This window comes from Notolepis coatsorum (assembly GCF_963971535.1).
Source record: "Notolepis coatsorum genome assembly, chromosome: 15".
NCBI classification, from domain to species: domain Eukaryota; kingdom Metazoa; phylum Chordata; class Actinopteri; order Aulopiformes; family Paralepididae; genus Notolepis; species Notolepis coatsorum.
The window spans coordinates 18,163,262-18,184,248 of NC_140179.1; the positions used below are offsets into that span (position 1 = coordinate 18,163,262).

A 20,987-nucleotide genomic window follows, 5' to 3' on the forward strand; every position below is an offset into this window, starting at 1 on the left:
CAGCTGTGTGGAGTTATTTTAAGCTCAAAGAAGAAAAAGGCAAAACAGTCTGTGGTGTTATGCTAATGTGTGTGCATTAATACGACACAGAGTACAGGCCACCGTACTGGGGTCACAGACAGGTACGCAGGGCAGAGTAGACTAAGAGCGGATAATAACGGACCTGTATGGTGGAGCTAACAGAATGAAGACACGCACAAACAAATACAGAGGGTATACTTGTGGAATAACACGACACAGCCAAGTGTAATATCTGCGACGCAAGTATTTCTAGGGGTGGCAGCAACACTGGAAACTTCAACACCACACAACACTTGCAGATTAATCATGGAAAGGGAGTATGCAGAGTTCAGTGCAACGAATGCCAAGAGGAAAAGTTTTGTCGCAGCAGCTAACATAGCTGGAAACCATTCAGAAGCGAGATAAACTCTCTGCAGACAGTAACAAAGCAAAGCTGAAGAAAACCGAGAAAATAACCACATTTATTGTGCTGGACGACCAGCCCCTTTCTGTTGTTGAAAATGTAGGTTTCCGACGCTTAGCCTCACTTCATGTTGCCAAACCGTCATTATCTCTGACACGGCTATCTCAAATAGGTACAATGTTGTGTTTCTTTTTCAAATGTAGCCAAGAGTAAAGACCCTAACCCTATCAAAACAGCAGTCAAAGTGTATATTTTCAGCACTATGTTTGTTTACCAATGATTCGAAACTCTCCACGCATTGTACCGGTAAACAGACGTTTTAGACGTGAGGACAGGAAGCCGTCATGAAATCGCTGTAGTCTTATTAACGTATTAACTAAATAATTTGAACAAAATAAAAAGCAGCAGCACTATTGCATAACTGAGTCATGTGTGGTATGTATTTCTTCCTTTAGGGGAGTTTTTGATGTTTTATAGATGGCTAGGTTAAACACAGGTTTTTGTTTTTTAAGGGAGTATCGGATGGGTATCGGTATTGGCAGATACTCAAGGCTGTGATATCAGTATCGGACATGAATAAGTGGTATCGTGCCATCCCTAAAAGGAACTGATACAACTGTGTTGTAGTTGTTTAGCGTTGATTTCATCCATGCAACTATGTTGGTGGTTATTGTTTATTGACTATAGAACTGTGTTGGTGTTTAATTTTTATTCCATACATACAACTCTGTTTACCTTTTATTATTGACTTAAATTGTTAATCCCTGTCCAATGTGACTACCATCACAAAAGTTATGCTACTTAACCCACCTTCTCGCTCTCATACATTGACAAAACCAATGATGATATGAGGACATAAAAATGGACATTTGTGAAATGTTCAAGTTCCTGAAGCATGTAATGTGTATTGCACTTTAACTTTTTGAATGTTTAATATTTTTAACATTTGTAATATTTGAATGTTCCTTACGAAGCTTGTAACCTACCGTGCCAAATGATTGACAGAGCTAGAGCCCCGGGAGTCGGTCTTGTATTTGTACAACACTGTGTACTTCGGCGCACACCTCACATATCGGCATGTAACTCGAGAACCGCTGAACGGATTGTGTCACCTGAAATGGCTATCGACAGGCAACAAATAGGGCTTTAATTCGATATATATATTGTATATATATATACAAAATATATGCACACCCGAGCCGGTAGAGGTCGCCAAAGTGCAGGTGGGAAAATCTTCCTCAAGAGGGCCCACATGTGGGCCTTCGCATGTTAACATGTTTTACTTTTGTGATATTTGAATGAATTGAAGAATATTTTTGTTGACCACTTGAAAAGATTGTAATAAAAACATTGTTCAGTTTTCTTTTGTCTGAACTGCATTGTGTAACATTTTAAATAGACTTTTAACTACTCTCATCATTTGGGGCGACCATTTGTCATGCAGGGTAACCAATGATTGTCAATAACTGTACTAAATTCAAAATAGAATATCCATCAGTTTTGGCTCAATTATTAATCACTGGTATACTATGCTTAAGTGGATACTATCTGTACACATTTTAAATCAGTTTTATGGGTTTTAGAGCATATATGGGTATTGTAACTGCATTACGAGGGAGACACTGCCATTATAGAATAAACTTGTGAAATCATGGTTTACAAAATATTAAAGGGCACACAAGCCTGTCTTTCTTAAGATGTATATTTAATTACTGATACCCGTTAAAATATTAGTAATGTTAAGGAAATATATTAATTTTGAGATAAATTACGGTCGCCCCAAATTACTTTTATTAAGGCCATGTCCTATTAATTCAACTTTAAAAACACTAAAATCTCTTAATTTGTTTTTTTTCATAAATGCATGTATACACTACATTCCAAATGTTTGAAAAATGGCCAAATATATCCTTATTTTTTGTATTTTAAAATTGGCCTATTGAAAAGTCTGGACAGAGGCACTAAGCCAATAATTTGCTCTCCGCCACAGATCAAACGTGCATAGGGTTTTACTCAAAAAGGCAAAGACAACAGAGACTCAGGCCCAGTCCACATGATCACAGGTATTAATGACAGTTTTTTTTTTTTTTTATTATTCAAAAAAATAAAACTCTGTCCACACGACTGGTTTAAACTCTGAGTGACGTCATATACATGTAGATGTAGTACAATGCCAAAGCAGTAGGTGGCGATGTTGTTCAGACATGAAGGCCATTTCAACCAACGAGAGGGGTCGGTGGTGGCGGGTGCCTTCTTGTACGCTGTGACCTGCTGGGGCAGCGGACTGAGAGCAGGGGACACAACCAGGCTGGATAAGCTGGTCAGGAAGGCCAGTAGCGTGGTTGGGATGGAGCTGGACTCCCTAGCGAGGGTGGCGGAGAGGAGGAGGCTTGCTAAGCTCCAGGCCATCAGGGAAAACCCCTCCCACCCACTACACAGACTTGGCTGACAGGAGGAGCATGTTCAGTGCTAGGCTCACACAGTAAATGCAGCACTGAACGGCACAGGAAGTCCTTCATTCCAACAGCCATCAGACTATACAATGCATCACTGTGCCTCACTGCATCACTGAGCACAGAGTGGCAGTTACCATCTTCCTGGACTTAGTTCGAAACAGCACTGTGCAATACTACACCTACTGTAGACCTCAGTATATTTTTACTGTATTTATTTACTGTATATTTTATTCCATTTTTATTCTATTTTACTCTACTCTTATCCTAGGCAACTTGATTTGATTTGTTTTATTATTCTAATTCTGTTCTGTCTAAATGTTTAAATGTTGAGCGATTTGCAGTGTCAAATTTCCCACAGGATAATAAAAGTATTTCTATTCTTTTTTTTTTTTATTGGTCTTTTTCCCCCTCCATTTTCCTCCGATTTTCTCCCATCCCAATGTTAGTCGTATGCCAATTCCCAGTCCCTTCCTGGTCGCTGCGCACTTACCCCCCACAGTCAGATCATCTGGGAGAGTGGAGGCTACCACGTGCTTCCTCCGACACACGTCCAGCCAATCACCGCTTCTTTTCACCTGGCAGCGCGGATTCTCATTGAGAGGGCGTAGCGTGTGGGAGGACCACACTATCCCCCTCACGTCCAATCCGCGCTTAGCAGGCGCCCCGACCGAACTGTAGGAGTCGCTGTTTACAACGACCCGGACCCACCCCGCCAGCTTCTCCCACCCTCTGATACAGCCAATTGTATCAGTGCAGACGGCCAGCCAAGCTGGTGACAACCCCGGAGCTGTGAGCTGGATTCGAACAGGCAAATCCAGCTCAGCTCCGGGGCTGGTGACGAACGCAATCTCCGCTCGGCCACCTAACCGCCCAAAAGTATTTCTATTCTATTCTATTCTATTTAGGGTTAATACCGGAAACTGACTTGACAAACATCCCTCCTTGCTCACAGCCATTTACCCAACGTAGCTTTTATTTTTCAGCAAGAAAACAAAGTGCAATAAAAGTGCAATAAACAAAAACGGATACATTCACTGTGTGTTCTAGGGATGCCCCGATCACGTTTTTTGCCACCGATACCGATCACCGATCGTCGTGAGCCATATCGGCCGATACCGATCCGATACCGATTGTTTTTGATTAAAAAGAAATTAAAAATTGTTTTATATAATTTTTTTTTTTTTTTTTATAAAATATATATATTATATAATTAGACTTGTACTTGTATTATCTGCGAGACATCGCCACCACGCAACAAGTCAAAATGCTCGCTATCTGCAAACAGCTCCACTGTCTGTGTGTACTCTAGTAGGCTCCAGCTCCAAAAAGGATTCTCCGGCGCTGCAGCGGGACCCTATTGGTAACGTAACGTTATTGTGCTTTGGTCATTTCACATTCAGCAAGCCCTCAGCTCGAATACGCATTAAATCAATGTTATAAGACATTGATATCAAGAGCTATCTGTAGCTACTGCTAGCCGGCTAGATGACGTTAAGACAGAACTTTAGTTCAATGGGACATTTCGTTTTGAACAGAGAACTAACGTCAGCTAACGCAAGCTAACGCAAGCTAACGGAGGTATGAACATGGACTACTAGACTTTCTGGATCATTTGTTGATATCAGGAGCTATCGGTAGCTAGCCGGCTAAATACCGTTAGACAATGCCTACTAAACGTGAATAGTTGACTGGGTAATTTTGTTTAAACAGTAACGATAGCTAGGTAGCTAACGTTAGCGCAGGTCGAATGCACTACAGACTCGAGCAGAGGAGCCGCCTCTCAGTCCTCTGTTTACAAACTCTACACGGGGGCGGGCGGGGCTAGGGAGGAGGAGCAGCGGCAGTTTGCAGGTTGTGTGTGTCTGAGACAGACAGCGAGTGAGAGCTTCGCTTGATCGGTTTCCGCGATCGGCGAATACGACTCATTATCGGAATTCACAGATTGCATATTTATACTGAGTATCGGCCGATAACGATCGGTGGCCGATCGATCGGGGCATCCCTAGTGTGTTCTGCCTCTCATTTGTTGATGAAACAAAACCAACATCAACACAATTTACCACCAAGAGCGGATAGTTTAGTCTCACAAAAAGATCTCCGGTGTTGTTAGCTACATGCTAATGTGAATGGCATTCTCCATGTATAGTTAGCATCGAGGCTAGCTGAGGCTAGCATCTGCGATTTTGTTAGCTTACATGCTAACGTAATAATGTGGTAACGTTAACGCTAGTAGAATGAATGGATGCAAACGTTATTTAACACATTGCAGAATGGGTACAATACAATACGGCTCAATACACACAATTGTTAAGGGGCAGGAACTGTACCCGATATTTATATAATATCGTCATATCGCCCAGCCCTACCGGGATGTGCGCAAAACTTCACCCTGGACTCTGGTTTTCTGGACTGGGTTCCTTATAACAATAACTTGACAACACATGAGTTTAGTTTAGCCGCAGCTACAGGTTTACTCCGAGCGTCAGGTCAGGAATGCGACAACAGACATCATCAGTCGATCACAACACTCTAGGGCTGCAACGATTAGTCGACATAATCGACGACGTCGATTATAAAAAATCGTCGACGAGAAATTGTTGCGTCGATTAGTCATTAAAAAACAAAAAACAAAAAAAAACTTTTTTTTTTTTTTTTTTTTTTGCACTACCTATCTTTGTGAGTGGCTTCTCAGGGTTCCAGACAACATCATAACATGATGATCCCATAGCAAATTTTGGACATTGAAAACATTGTTCCCCTGCAGGAGATGATGATCAGACTAGACACACAATACATTACACACGCACTCCTCTCACTCACACACAGCGATCAGAGTAAGACACACACATACACACTCCTCTCACTCACACACAGCGATCAGAGTAAGACACACACACATACACACTCCTCTCACTCACACACAGCGATCAGAGTAATACACACACATACACACTCCTCTCTCTCACACACAGCGATCAGAGTAAGACACACACACATACACACTCCTCTCACTCACACACAGCGATCAGAGTAAGACACACACACATACACAAATTACACAGTACACACCTCTCACTCACACAGCGATCAGAGTAAGACACACACACAAATTACACAGTACACACACTCCTCTCACTCACACAGCGATCAGAGTAAGACACACACACATACACACACACAGACTCCTCTCACACACAGCAAACAAAAGTGATTTAAAGTACACTTCCACTTTAATTTGTATTTAATTAATTTATCCTGTTATGAGTGATTGCTGTATTGTTCTTCAAATACATTTTCATTTAAAGTGGCTTAAAGATCCAAATTCAAATGTTTCATGAGTCATTATTTTAATTTGCTATGGGATCATCATGTTATGATGTTGTTGTTTGGTCCTGACAAGAGTCTCAAAGTCTGGGGTGATGGTAGACAAGCAACTCTGAGGTCATGCTCAATGTCCAATCTGTTCCTCTGCTCTGTCTTCAGCTGGACCAGAGCTGAGAAGCCACTTTCAGAAAGATAGGTAATTATAAAAAAAAAAAAAAAAAAAAAAAAAAAATCCTTTTTTTGTTTTTTTTGTTGTTGTTTACATTGGTTTTCGATTAGTCGACTAATCGAAAAAATAATCAGTAGATTAGTCGACTACCAAATTAGTCATTAGTTGCAGCCCTACAACACTCTTCAACACAGACGATACGTTTCGAACAAAAGTTTGTTACAAGCATTTTCATATAATGCTACTTGGGACAGCTCTGCTGTAAACACTGGAAATAACCTCGGTTTCTATGCCCACACGCAACCACTGCAACCGGGATGTGCGCAAAACTTCACCCTGGACTCTGGTTTTCAAAGACCGCGGAACTTGCAGTGTAGCAAAACCCCGGTTGTGTGTGGGCGAACAGTGGAACTGCGCACATACAATCACGGTTACATTAAACCCAGCGCTCGTGTAGACAGCCCCACACACCCAACAACAAGCACTTCCAACCAGTCTAGATGGGAACCCCTGTGACACTGACTGAGCAGGCTGCTCTACAGGAAGTCTGGCTCCCCGACAGGAACAATGGGCCACTGGCACACAAAGGGGAGGGGAACCACAGCTTAAAATAAGCAGAGGCAGGAGCCAGGCAGGAGAGACGGTGTGTGTGTTAGGGTTAGGGTTAGAGGCAGGCAGGAGAGACGGTGTGTGTTAGAGGCAGGAGCCAGGCAGGAGAGACTGTGTGTGTTAGAGGCAGGAGAGACAGTGTGTGTGTTAGAGGCAGGAGAGACGGTGTGTGTTAGAGGCAGGAGCCAGGCAGGAGAGACAGTGTGTGTGTTAGAGGCAGGAGAGACGGTGTGTGTTAGAGGCAGGAGCCAGGCAGGAGAGACGGTGTGTGTGTTAGAGGCAGGAGCCAGGCAGGAGAGACAGTGTGTGTGTTAGAGGCAGGAGCCAGGCAGGAGAGACAGTGTGTGTGTTAGAGGCAGGAGCCAGGCAGGAGAGACGGTGTGTGTGTTAGAGGCAGGAGCCAGGCAGGAGAGACGGTGTGTGTGTTAGAGGCAGGAGAGACGGTGTGTGTTAGAGGCAGGAGCCAGGCAGGAGAGACAGTGTGTGTGTTAGAGGCAGGAGAGACGGTGTGTGTGTTAGAGGCAGGAGCCAGGCAGGAGAGACGGTGTGTGTGTTAGAGGCAGGAGCCAGGCAGGAGAGACAGTGTGTGTGTTAGAGGCAGGAGAGACGGTGTGTGTGTTAGAGGCAGGAGAGACGGTGTGTGTGTTAGAGGCAGGAGCCAGGCAGGAGAGACAGTGTGTGTGTTAGAGGCAGGAGAGACGGTGTGTGTGTTAGAGGCAGGAGAGACGGTGTGTGTGTTAGAGGCAGGAGCCAGGCAGGAGAGACGGTGTGTGTTAGAGGCAGGAGAGACGGTGTGTGTTAGAGGCAGGAGCCAGGCAGGAGAGACGGTGTGTGTTAGAGGCAGGAGCCAGGCAGGAGAGACGGTGTGTGTTAGAGGCAGGAGCCAGGCAGGAGAGACGGTGTGTGTGTTAGAGGCAGGAGAGACGGTGTGTGTGTTAGAGGCAGGAGAGACGGTGTGTGTGTTAGAGGCAGGAGAGACGGTGTGTGTTAGAGGCAGGAGCCATTTCTACATACTTTCGTTTGTGCGCTATTCCACGCTAAACATCACCCCGTTTAAAAATAATCCAGTCTCGTTTTCTAGATAGTGAGATATGACATTATATGCATATGCGCAAATCGTTTCGTTTTTTTTTTGCATGATTAAAAAAGATGGTTCGAACGTCCGTTCGAAAAACCCTGGCGAAGTTCGGATCCCAAAAACAGGCTTCGGGGACAGCTCTAGTGTGTGTGTGTGTGTTATCTGTGTGTGTGTGTGACGTGTCGTGTCGGTGTCGGTGTCTGTGTCTGTCTGAGAGGGGGTGCTAGCCTGGCGCTAAGCTAATAAAAGAAGCCTTTATTAGGTGCTGTGTGACAACATGTTGAGTATCAATCATGGCAGCATTAGTGTCTCCTCTGGACCAAGGCCGACGGAGCGTCACAAGGGGAGGAGGAGGACGAGGAGAGGAGGAAGAGGAGAGGAGGAGGAAGAAGAGAGGAGGAGGAAGAAGAGAGGAGGAGAAAGAGGAGAGGAGGATATAAGCCTGATCTGAATTGTAAACGAGCTCTAGCAGTGGAGGGAGAGGGTGGACGCACGGCGGGAGGCAGATGACAGCGTCACAGGGGAGGCGTGGCCGCTGATGAGCGGGGGGGGGGGGGCTGGAGTGATGATGATGGTGGCATAGATCTCTCTCTGGTCGGACAGCAAGGACCGTGAACAGAACCTTCCAGAACCTCACCAACACAAGTCATGAGACCTCGTCCTGGACTCTGGTGATGTCCTTTATAGACGCGCTACGGCCTCAACCCTTAACCCTAACTCCATCTGTCACTCAGTAACCCTTAACCCTAACTGCATCTGTCTCTCTGCCCTCAGATCAATCACTAATGATTAGGGATGGGTACCGAATTCGGTACTTTTGGGGTACCGAACCGAAACACGTCGGTACTACAGAGTATCGAATCAAGTGAGAAACCGAAAAAAAAAAGAAAAAAAAATTACTTTTTTTTTTATTATTACTTTTTTCTTTTCATGTCAACGTTCACACGCACAATATATGCTTACCTAGGATTTGACTTGATTCAACAACAAAGCAGTCGGAGCAATGACAAGCCGAAAACTGTCGAAATTGTAGTTATTTGAAGTTTTGATTTTATTTTTACGACTGAGGTAGGTAAATTAAATTTCTTGAGACTAAAGTACCGAAAAAAGGTACCGTTGGGTACCGGTATCGATTCACAGGTACCGGTATCGGTTCAAATGTAAGGTACCCATCCCTACTAATGATGGGTACGACACTCATCATGGTGTCCTTTATGAGAAGGTTGGTTGGTCCTCGATTTTTTTTTTAATGTTCGAAGCTCGTGCCATCGAACGAAGCTTCGAAGCTTCGAAGTATTTAAGACAGCCCTAGTGCAAATGTAACAGTAAAGTGCAACAGAAATATACAATGTACAGGTGATTAAACTGGGTATAGCCTACGATATATAAATGAGTACCACTGAGTAATAGTGCTAATCAGATGTATGTACAGAGTTGTAGTATTAATATGTACAGTGATACAGGTATAAAGACACTATGCAGTGTTTCCCCTATATGCTGCGCCGCTGCTGAATTAGGACCGCCGCTGCTATGAACTAGAGTACTAGACTATTTATAAAAAAAAAAATAAAAAAAAAAATAAAAAAAAATTATCATTTCATTTGGGCTGTGCTTAATGTAAAATACTGACCTGAGGAAAAGGCTGCAGGGAGAAAGCACTGCAGTCTAGTCGATTGTGTTTTGAGCACAAAGTTCATCATAGAGCTAGCCTCTTTATTTTGCTCTCAAAGTGCACCAGATTGATGCATTTAACTTTAAAATGTAAAAAAAATTATAATAATGTACCCTGCCCATACCCCCCCTCCCCCATGCTGCTATTACCCTGCCCATACCTGTACCCCCCCCTCCCCCATGCTGCTATTACCCTGCCCATACCTGTACCTCCCCCTCCCCCATGCTGCTATTACCCTGCCCATACCTGTACCCCCCTCCCCCATGCTGCTATTACCCTGCCCATACCTGTACCTCCCCCTCCCCCATGCTGCTATTACCCTGCCCATACCTGTACCTCCCCCTCCCCCATGCTGCCATTACCCTGCCCATACCTGTACCTCCCCCTCCCCCATGCTGCCATTACCCTGCCCATACCTGTACCTCCCCCTCCCCCCTGCTGCCATTACCCTGCCCATACCTGTACCTCCCCCTCCCCCCTGCTGCTATTACCCTGCCCATACCTGTACCTCCCCCATGCTGCCATTACCCTGCCCATACCTGTACCTCCCCCTCCCCCATGCTGCCATTACCCTGCCCATACCTGTACCTCCCCCTCCCCCCTGCTGCTATTACCCTGCCCATACCTGTACCTCCCCCATGCTGCCATTACCCTGCCCATACCTGTACCTCCCCCTCCCCCATGCTGCCATTACTCTGCCCATACCTGTACCTCCCCCTCCCCCATGCTGCTATTACCCTGCCCATACCTGCAACTAACGTTTCCTTCCGCGTTGCTCTGATTGGCCAGCGATCTACGCTCGTTTCGCCCCTACGCCGGTAGCGTGCGCATGCGCATTTTGTTTTTGCCCCCACACGCAGGTTTTAATAATAATAATAATGCAGGTTTTGCCGCCACGCCGGTAGATAATAATAATACTTAGAATAATAATACTTAGACAAACGCACGCAATTGGCACAAGTGTAAATTATGCATTCGTCACTCAGTTTTAACATCGACGCACGTTCACCAGCTTGCTGTGGAGCCTATGGTCACAAGTTCGAATCACACTTAGTTCAATTCTTTTTATTTTTTTTACGTTTAATAAATTTTTTCATCTCTCTATATCAGCTATTCATATCAATTGAAATAACGTATTGTATCGTTTTCATCTCTATATATTAACGTGATTCCATCAACAGTAACATAGGTAATATTTAGATCACAGGCTGGTCATGCATAATCTCGCCCACCAGACTCTTCTACCGAATTGACTAGGTCGCCAAGTCAATCAATAGATTACACTTTCTGTAGGCCTAACACTCACCTACTCATTCTGTTGTGACACAACATGACATGTTAGGGTTGTCACCTTCCGTGATCGCGTTTGAACCAATGTGTAAAAAATCTGTTTTAGATTAGGCTGTAAAAATCATCAACTTATTGCCATCATGGACCAATAACAGAACAGATTGACAGGTGGTGACAAAGCACAAGACTGGGCATTTATTTAAAAAACATACATACCCTATAAAGGACATGGACACACAAATATACACACACTTAGGCCTGCCGCGATAAGCAATAAATCGATTAATTGCCGCGATAATTAAAATTAATGCAATGATTTTGACGGGCGCGATTAATTGCTATTTGCGCGTTTGTTTTAATGAGGCGGAACCAGTACCCCTCGTCAGTCACTCCGTGTGGGGGGCCGCTGGCCTTACTACAGAGCACAGCACGGGAGCTCCGTGGGGCACTAGCAACGCCACATATAGCTTAACTACATTTCTCAATAGTGTTGCTCCTTTTAACCAAATAGCGTTCTTTGTAGTGTAACGTTAGCTATTTTTAGACCCAAGTAGTTACTCGCTACTGCCCGGAGAAACTGGACTGCTAAATAAAGATTAAAGATCTAGTGTTGATGCTCATTCAATGCCAACAACATAAATAGCTAACAAACAAAATACAACGTATAGCATAGCTACAACACAGAATAACGTTAATACAATTACATGCATCATTGTTTACAATGAACGGGTGGGACTAGTCAAAGGACTGGACACGGGGACAAGTTAAACATGAATGAATTTATTATAACAGGTAATCGAGTTGCGCTCCCGTGCCTACGCACCACAGGGCTATTCTATTCTATACGGCTTCGACGCTTCCTCCTCATCGTTGATTGCCTGTAGTAGCTGCATCTAACGTTAGTAGCTAACGTTAAAACTAACCTAAAGTTAGTTGCTCACCAACAATCTCAACATTTGTTTTATCATTAGCTCAAAAACACAGAACCGAACGAGACAAGTTGGCCGCTCATAGATAGGATAATAACAACAATACTTCCGCTCCGGTCGGTGGGCTTCAAAATAAAAGTCTAAAACACGTCTAAAAGACGGAGCGGTGGGCTTCAAAATAAAAGTTTTGGGAAATAAATTTCTAAAAAAAAAAATCTCTAACCGGTCGCAATAATATCGCTTATCGCGATATTTTCGGGGGCAATTAATCGCCCAGCAAAATGTGTTATCGTGGCAGGCCCACACACACTGCTTTCTTATCCAACCCAGCACCTCAGACATGCAGACGGCTAAACTCTCCCTCTCTCTCTCCATCTTTCTCGCTCTCTCTCTCTCTCTCTCTCTCTCTCTCCATCTCTCACTCTCTCTCTCATCTTTCTCGCTCTCACTCCATCTCTCGCTCTCTCTCTCTCCCTCGCTCGCTCTCGCTCTCTCCATCTCTCGCTCTCTCTCCATCTTTCTCTCTCTCTACCTCCCTCTCTCTTTCTCCCTCTCTCTCAATCTCCCTCTCTCCCTCGGTCCCTCTTGCTTCCCCCTCTCCCCCTCCCTCCACACACACACACACACACCAGAATGACTCCTGGATCAGCGCTCTGTGATCAACAATTAGCCCAATAACAGCTTTCTTTGGAAACACACAGAGTTGAGACATTCTGAACTTTGAGACACTGTGGTCCCAATAACAGTGTGACGCAATTCAGCTCAGTAACACAGTGTACCGTCCCACTGGAAGAGCATCCGAACAGGTAGATAAGGGTCTTCGTCTGTGACCAGAGGTAGAGACACACAAACATAGTTCCATTTATATTCAAACTAATTTAGTACGGCCAGCAGACCTTCCTTTACTCAGCAGCAGTTCTGTGGAACAGCCTGCCCAGCAGCATTAAACAGGCCCCCGGGTTAACTGCTTTCAAAAAGCACGTACGATCATGGCTATCGGCATAGGAAAGAGAGGGTAGCATATTTATTTATTATTCTTTTATCTTCAACTGTATATGCATATTGTATCTTAATGTTTTATGATGTTTTATGTTGATGTATGTCATTTTTTTTTTTATCTACCTTTTCTCCCCATTTCTATTTTTCTCCCTTCCCCAATTTCGTATTTTTGTCCGAGGTAAGCGACAGTTGTGATTGGAGGATCAAGAAAAGAGGGCAGGGTTTGAGATAGGTCTATTCTACCCTCCCCTGTCTCGAACGCTGTTGGCCATGCCTCCCACAAGCCGGCTGCAATAAAAGCCTTGCATCACGTGTCCCCTCCGGTACTCGAGGAAGCAGCCGTCGCATCTTTTCACTTGTACAGCGCGATCTCTCAGCGGCGAGGGACACTCCGCCCTCGTTGCTTCCTGATTCTACTGCGCAGGCGCACCAACCGACCTGTAGGAGTCGCTGTCCACAACGTCAAATCCCCACCCACCGGCTTTCTTACCCTCTAACACTTGCCAATTGTGTTAGTATGAACAACCGGCCAGTCGGTAGCAACGCTGAGAGCTGGGCTCGAACCCAGCGTCTCCTGCGTTAGAGGCGAGCGCCTTGCCCACTGCGCCAATCAGCCGCCCCCTGTATATTGTATATTTTGTAGGCTATAGTGCTTGGTCTTTATTCTTTTTCCTTTTTTTTGTTTTACTGTATGAAGCACAATCTCAGGAGGCTCATACAGAATGAATGAATGAATGAATGAATGAATGAATGAAAACTTTATTTAACAGATTGCAGAATGGGTACAATACAGAACGGCTCAATAGAACCACAGAACCAAGCATTTCACTGTAATGTACATGTCATGTACCTTATTATGTGACAAATAAAAACAAAACTTGAAACTTGATTTGAGAGATTTGTTTATGATGAATTGAAAATGGGGGACCCTGATGTAAACAAGACGAAAGTCTTTCTCAGGGCCCTGTTCCTCGTACCTGGCTAACTGAGTTAGCCGGATCATTTTCAGCATAGCTTGACTTAAGCCAGACCTTTCCGTTCCCCGACGTCGGATTGTCTAAATCACTATGGCAACATATCAGAACGTTTTAACCTGGTCGAGGGCAGGGTTTAGTTCGGTTAGCTCGATAACCTGCATGGCCACGCTCCCTTCCTGAAATAATCCTCACAGTCTAGATCCCATTATACCATTCTGAATTATGTTTTTGTGCTTCGTTTTTCTAGAGGGGGCTTTTGAAATGTAAAATATTATACCTAAAATGCTGATAATAAATCATATTCAGCCTATAGATTTACTTTGTCCTAAATAATGCACGTCCTATTTATACGGATACGGCGCTCGCGCGTCGCGATACACACTGGTTATTTTAATAATGCGGAGCATTGCAAATGTGAATCCCGCTGGGATTTTTTTTTTTTTATCCACTTTTTCTCCAATTTTTTCTATATTTTTTTTCTCCCATCCCAATTTCGTATCATCCAATTCAACCCTCCCCTGTCACGAACGCTGTTTCTTGCCTCCCACAAGCCGGCTGCAATGTGGACTAAGTCATACATAGCACAAGTCCCCTCCGGTACTTGAGGTAACAGCAGTCGCATCTTTTCACCTGCGCAGCTCGATCTCTCAGTGGCGAGGAGTAACGCGTGGGAGGCTCACGCTGCCCCCGACACTTCCTGATTCTACTGCGCAGGCGCACCAATCGACCTGTAGGAGTCGCTGTCCACAACGCCCGATCCCCACCCATCAGTTTCCCACCCCCTAATACGGCCAATGTGTATTAGTATGAACGACCAGCTAAACTGAAAGCAATGTGGAGCGCTGGGCTCGAACAGGCAAGCCCAGCGTCTCCGTCATTCGTGGCGAGCGCCTTGCCCACTACGCCACGTAGCCGCCCCCCCGCTGGGATATTTTTAATGAATGAAACCTATCGGGCGTTTGGCTCCGATTAGTTTCATATTCTTCGCTGTTGATGTATTTGCTTAACGGAGCGCCCGGATTGTGTTTCATTCAAGCACAAATTGAAGCGTCTTTATGCGTGGACTGTGGATTATGAATTACGAGGAATCTGAATCTGTGGATTGTTGAATTGTATGACTGTCACTCACACGTTATTGTGATATTGTAACTGGGATTAAAATGTCTGATGAGGGGGCGGTTAGGTGGCCGAGCGGAGATTGCGTTCGTCACCAACCCCGGAGCTCTGAGCTGGATTCGCCTGTTCGAATCCAGCTCACAGCTCCGGGGTTGTCACCAGCTTGGCTGGCCGTCTGCACTAATACAATTGGCTGTATTAGAGGGTGGGAGAAGCTGGCGGGGTGGGTCCGGGTCGTTGTAAACAGCGACTCCTACAGTTCGGTCGGGGCGCCTGCTAAGCGCGGATAGGACTCGAGGGGGATAGTGTGGTCCTCCCACACGCTACGCCCTCTCGATGAGAATCCGCGCTGCCAGGTGAAAAGAAGCGGTGATTGGCTGGACGTGTGTCGGAGGAAGCACGTGGTAGCCTCCACTCTCCCAGATGATCTGACTGTGGGGGGTAAGTGTGCAGCGACCAGGAAGGGACTGGGAATTGGCATACGACTAACATTGGGATGGGAGAAAAATCGGAGGAAAATGGAGGGGAAAAAAGATAAATAAAAAAAAAAAAAAAAAATGTCTGATGAGATGCACTGTTTGACGGATTTGAGAAATTGAATAAGCCGTTGACATTTATGAATGAATTTGAGAAAAAGCATTTATCTGTTCAAGCACTGTTATCTGATGATGAACATGAGGTGTCACTGGTATAAACCAAAGGTTAATCAATTCAATGCATGTATGGATGATGTCCGAAACAGATTAAAACCTGATTAATAGTGAAACTGTATAGCCTCCAAGCCTCTCTGACACGTTATTTCAGGAGTCACGCCTTGAAAACTTTGGGAACCATGCATTTATATATAAAGTACATGATACCTAATCCGAGCACATACAGTACAGATATCCTCATAAGTATCTATTAATTCGTATCAATTAGATACTCTTTGGGCTTGTTTGTATCTACTTATCTGAAAGAGTTGAACTAATTATTTTCGCTAGCAATAGATCTCATTCGATTATTCATTCCATTAAGCCTACTGCCAGCAGGCACATTTAAAGAAATATAATCTGATTGATTGGGGTAATGAGGGATTTAACATTAGCCTATAGATTATGCATTTAACTTGTCGGCGAGACTATTGAGCCGTACTGTATTGTACCCATTCTGCAATCTGTTAATAAAGTTTTCAATCAATCAATCAATCAATGCCGTTAGAAAATCAGGATTTCTGCGATCGACACCTGCTGTCTTTTCAGGTGAGGCGGCCGTGCGCAATTATCCTGAGTATCAAGTCTGGTTCGAATTAACAAGACTGAATCAGCGTTCGAGGAACAGGGAAAGGCTGGATTCAAACATCGGGTTAACACTTTAAGTGCCGAAAACGTGTTTAGACGTCTTTCCTAGCCATGCTAAAGTTGCCGAGGACGCCCTAACTCGTCTTTAATATCAATATTTCAAAAATCTGTGATCGGAATCATATTTCCCCTCTGCAGCCTTCACACACAGTTCTGAGCTCCTCTCAATCCTCTAGCGGTTCAAGAGCGCCATCTGGTGGCCGATCGGCAGAAGCGCCAAACAGGAAGTCATGTGGATGAAGTGGTGATCACCCATATTACTTCCGGGCACTCGTTATAGGTCCCGGGACTCGAGCTCAACACAATACATAGCGATCTGTTGCCAATAACTCGATAAACAACATGATTTGGACGTATATACTATTATACAACCTGGAAATGGACCGGGTATTTCGACATCCCATAATGGAAAACTGTCTACCCCACGCTGATCGCCCAACGGCCCGCGGAGACTGGGGTGAGTTTTAGCGTGTAGTATTACCGTGTTCGACACTAACTGCTATGATGAACATTTGACCCACATTAGATGAATGGTATAACGTTGCCCACGGAATTATAAACGATCCCCCGCCCATCGGGTCATCATCAGATGATACATAGAAACTTCTAGAAGCACGTCCATTTGAAATTTTTCATCTGGCACCGATCGCTACCAAACTGTATTTGATCATCAATATAATGCATTTGGGGCTATAAATCACGTTCTGGAGAAAGCTGCAGAAAGAGATGAAAACATACTTATACTTTAGATCATATTTTAGTATGAATATGTGAATGAAAAAGTTTAACGTTCATACACCCTGAACAATACATATAGGACATTGAATGGGCCCTAATAATGGCAATCTAGCAATAGAATTTAAAAGGTTATAGCCCTGCAAAGAAGGGGAACTTCTCCATAGACAAATAGAGCTGGCAACGGATGGTATATCATGAATTTAACCTTAGGCAATCAAAGTGTTAATTGAATCTGGATAATGGGACTTTTGATCAACTTACTTGAACCAGGTACGGGGAATAGGGCCCTGGTCTGCATCCCCTTAACAATTGTGTGTATTGAGCTGTACTGTATTGTACCTATTCTGCAATCTGTTCAATCGATCAATCAATCAGAGGCACATGTTGCTGCTGGCCATGTTATTGATCTATCAATAGGTCTACCGTGAGCCTCTGCGGTCAATGGGAAGTAATCCGACTAGAGCCGCCGCTGCTTGAGACTCCAAGAATGTAAAGTCTCTCTGCCGCTGTCATCTTCCCCCGGTGAACCCTAACACCGTCCTGACGTTAACCCTAACCCTGGTGAACCCTAACCCTAACTCCACCGTCCTGACGTGAACCCTAACCCCACCGTCCTGACGTGAACCATAAACCCACCGTCCTGACGTTAACCCTAACCCCACCATCCTGACCCTAACCCCACCTCCTGACGTGAACCCTAACCCCATCATCCTAACGTTAACCCTAACCCCACCGCCCCGACCCTAACCCCACCGTCCTGACGTGTTTAAAACAGTTCAAACAGCCTAAGAGCTCTAGGTCGGAGAAGATGCTGAATTAATAACTACAAGTGTAATAATACGTGGCGTTGTGAACGTTAGTAGCTTGAATGATCAAATGTCGATACATGAGTGTTTTTAGGAAAGCGTATTAAAAATAATAATAAAACGATAAATTACATGTTTAATAATAATCGTACCTGCTAATTCGTCCGGTTCCAGTCCAGTGTCGGTGTCTATTCCACATATAGCGAAGTAGTGAGCGAAGCGGCAGGGCGCCGCGCTGCTGCCGCTCATGTTCCGCGCTGCCGCTGCTGCCGCTCCTAGTTCTCCGCGCTGCTGCCGCTGCTGCCGCTCATGTTCCGCGCTGCCGCTGCTGCCGCTCCTAGTTCCCAGAGCGACACATCTCCAAAGAAGATACTCGTTGTTGTTGTTGTTGTTGTTGTTGTTGTTGTTGTTTTTAATCCAGAAACCACTTCCTGTGACCGGTGCCTGACGGTAGAGACACGACGAGGGTTCGAGGAGGCGAGACGAGAACCGTTTTTGTTTTTGTGTTCTTCGAATGAACAATGTTTGTGCTTTGTGTAAAGTGGAGCGGTGGACTGTCTGCTCGGTCTCACCGACTGAACTGAAGAAGAGCGGCGCTGTCTCGTCTCGCGCGCGCCCCGGATCCCGGGAGGAGGCGCGCGGCCGGGCGGGAGGCGCGAGGAAGCGCGCGCAGGGCGGGACATTCAAATCATTCATTAACCTCGTTCCCAGTTCTATCTCCTCCGCAGTGGCGCAGTCAAATATGGGAACTGCCTAGACGCCACGTGCACGCACGCGCACGCGCATACATGTTCCCTCGCTTGCGCACAGAACAGATGAATCTGATTATTATGCATAAGTTTAACAATGTTTTAAATGTAATTGTAGTTACAATTTCTTTAATTGAATTAACTTAAACTAGAAAAGTAAATACAAACTAAATTAACAATGTAACTTAGTTTACAGAAGGACAGTTTCCTTCTGAAGCACAACTTAATGTCTCATCCTTCCAGTCGGGACCACAGATCAAGCAAACCCCCACCAATTGGTACAGGGTGTCGTATTCGATTTAAAGAGAATAATCATTCAGGACGAGGAGATTACATTAAGAGGTTTATTGCAAAGGTAAGCATGAGTGTAACTCCATCCACGGCTGGCAGCCAACTGACTGTCAGGACCCCTTGTGCAGGTATACATAACAGGGAGGTGCGCCTGGCGTGCCTGTCGTAAAATGATATATTCAAGGCATGAATATTACATCCTCCTTCTTTTAAAGAAAGCTTTATAAGCTATGAACAAAATTGAAATAAAGAAAAGTTGTGCAATACTCTGTAAGAAATTCTTTGTAAACAATAACCATGTGCGTTACACTGTGTCAGGACCAGGCAATGTAAATGTAACGGATATGTGCCGCGATAGTGTGACTACGGCACATAGAAGTGTGTAAAACTCACTCCCCAGAGGCATATAAACCGAGCGCTTAGGGGGGGAATTCCCTTCTTGGCGCAACGGTTTGTTATGTCGGCCCCGGTGCAGACGCCCGGGGTTCGATTCCCACTCGAGGCACGGTCTAATTTCGTGGCAGGTGCTAGGTGGCACCTGCTACAGTGGTGCCGTGACCCGGATGCCTTGGGTGGTGTGAGTTTAGGTGAGGTAAATGTAACGGATATGTGCCGCGATAGTGTGACTACGGCACATAGAAGTGTGTAAAACTCACTCCCCAGAGGCATATAAACCGAGCGCTTAGAGGGGAATTCCCTTCTTGGCGCAACGGTTTGTTATGTCGGCCCCGGTGCAGACGCTCGGGGTTCGACTCCCACTCGAGGCACGGTCGAATTTCGTGGCAGGTGCTAGGTGGCACCTGCTACATAAACAGGTAAGATTAATGTGTTAAACATAAAAAAAAAATAGATTCTTATATCAAAGGTATTACAGTTCGTATTGTGTGCACTCTTATTCTGGAAAGTCTGCTTGAATATTTGAGTACTTCAGCTGTGAATAAGGTATGTATTCAAAGCTTATATGATTGTGTGTCTCACCACTCTTACCATATGCAGCTCTTATTACTCACCCCCTTTTTTTTTTTTTTTCAATGGGGTATAGCGGTGTTATAATAGGGCAGCGATCCGCCTACACCCTGTACATTCATAGGTCTAAGACGTCCCGAGGCTTCACTGCTCGGCCGGATCTGGTGTAGTATGAAGCTGAGTTCGCTTCTGAGTCCCCTGACAGTTCAGGGTCATTGGTCTCCGGCGGTTGATCGACGCTCTCTGGACTTGGCATACCGTCGCTGTCCTGGAAATGTTCCTCTTTTGTGTCCCTCAGGTGCCTGCGGTTGCGGCGGTATTCGCGTCCATCTTGGGTGCGAACGTGATATGACCGTGCAGTGTCGGCTGGTTGTATGACTACTGCTGGCCTCCAGCGTCCATACTCTTGGAGCCTGACAGATTCACCACAATGTAGTGGGGGCAGTGGTCTAGCTGACCTGTCATAGTATTTCTTCTGGTGCTGTTGTCTCTGCACTCGCTTGTCATGTCCATCTTTGGGGCTTACTACCCCTGGCCGCAGCTGTTGGTTGGTGCTCGGGAGGGTTGAGCGTAGCCTGCGGCTCATCAACAGCTGTGCCGGCGATTTGAAGTTGTCGACTGGGGTGTTACGATACTCCAGGAGGCTTAGGTACGGGTCTCTTCCGTCTGCCTTAGCCTTGTCCATGAGTGATTTTGCCGTCTTCACAGTTCTCTCCGCTAGTCCGTTGCTCTGCGGATAATGTGAAGGTTGATGGGGAGGGAGGAGCAGATGTAGCCCTTTACTAGCTTCTCAAAGCACTTCATGGCTATGGAGGTGAGAGCTACAGGGCGGTAGTCATTGAGGCAAGCAGGCGTCGATTTTTTGGGTACAGGGATAATAGTGGATTTCTTCAGACAGGTGGGGATGACAGCCTGTTCCAAGGACAGGTTAAATATGTCAGTGAATACCGGGGCCAGTTGGTCGTCACAGACTTTTAGGACGCGGCCGGGGATACCGTCCGGTCCTGCTGCCTTCCTGATCTGACCCAGCTTCAGCTTGTGTTAAATGTTCAGT

General features: G+C 45.3%; 1 protein-coding gene across 3 annotated transcripts in view; it reads right to left on the reverse strand.

The window, feature by feature from the left end:
- dennd5b (DENN/MADD domain containing 5B) overlaps nt 1-18,481 on the reverse strand; it is a 148,422-nt gene extending 129,941 nt beyond the window's left edge. For all 3 annotated transcript variants that reach the window (XM_084330274.1, XM_084330273.1, XM_084330275.1), the window contains exon 1: nt 18,080-18,481. In XM_084330274.1, the coding sequence (XP_084186400.1) occupies nt 18,080-18,176 (97 nt within the window). In that variant the 5' untranslated portion in view covers nt 18,177-18,481. The remainder of the gene's footprint in view (nt 1-18,079) is intronic.
- Nucleotides 18,482-20,987: the final 2,506 nt, after the last annotated feature.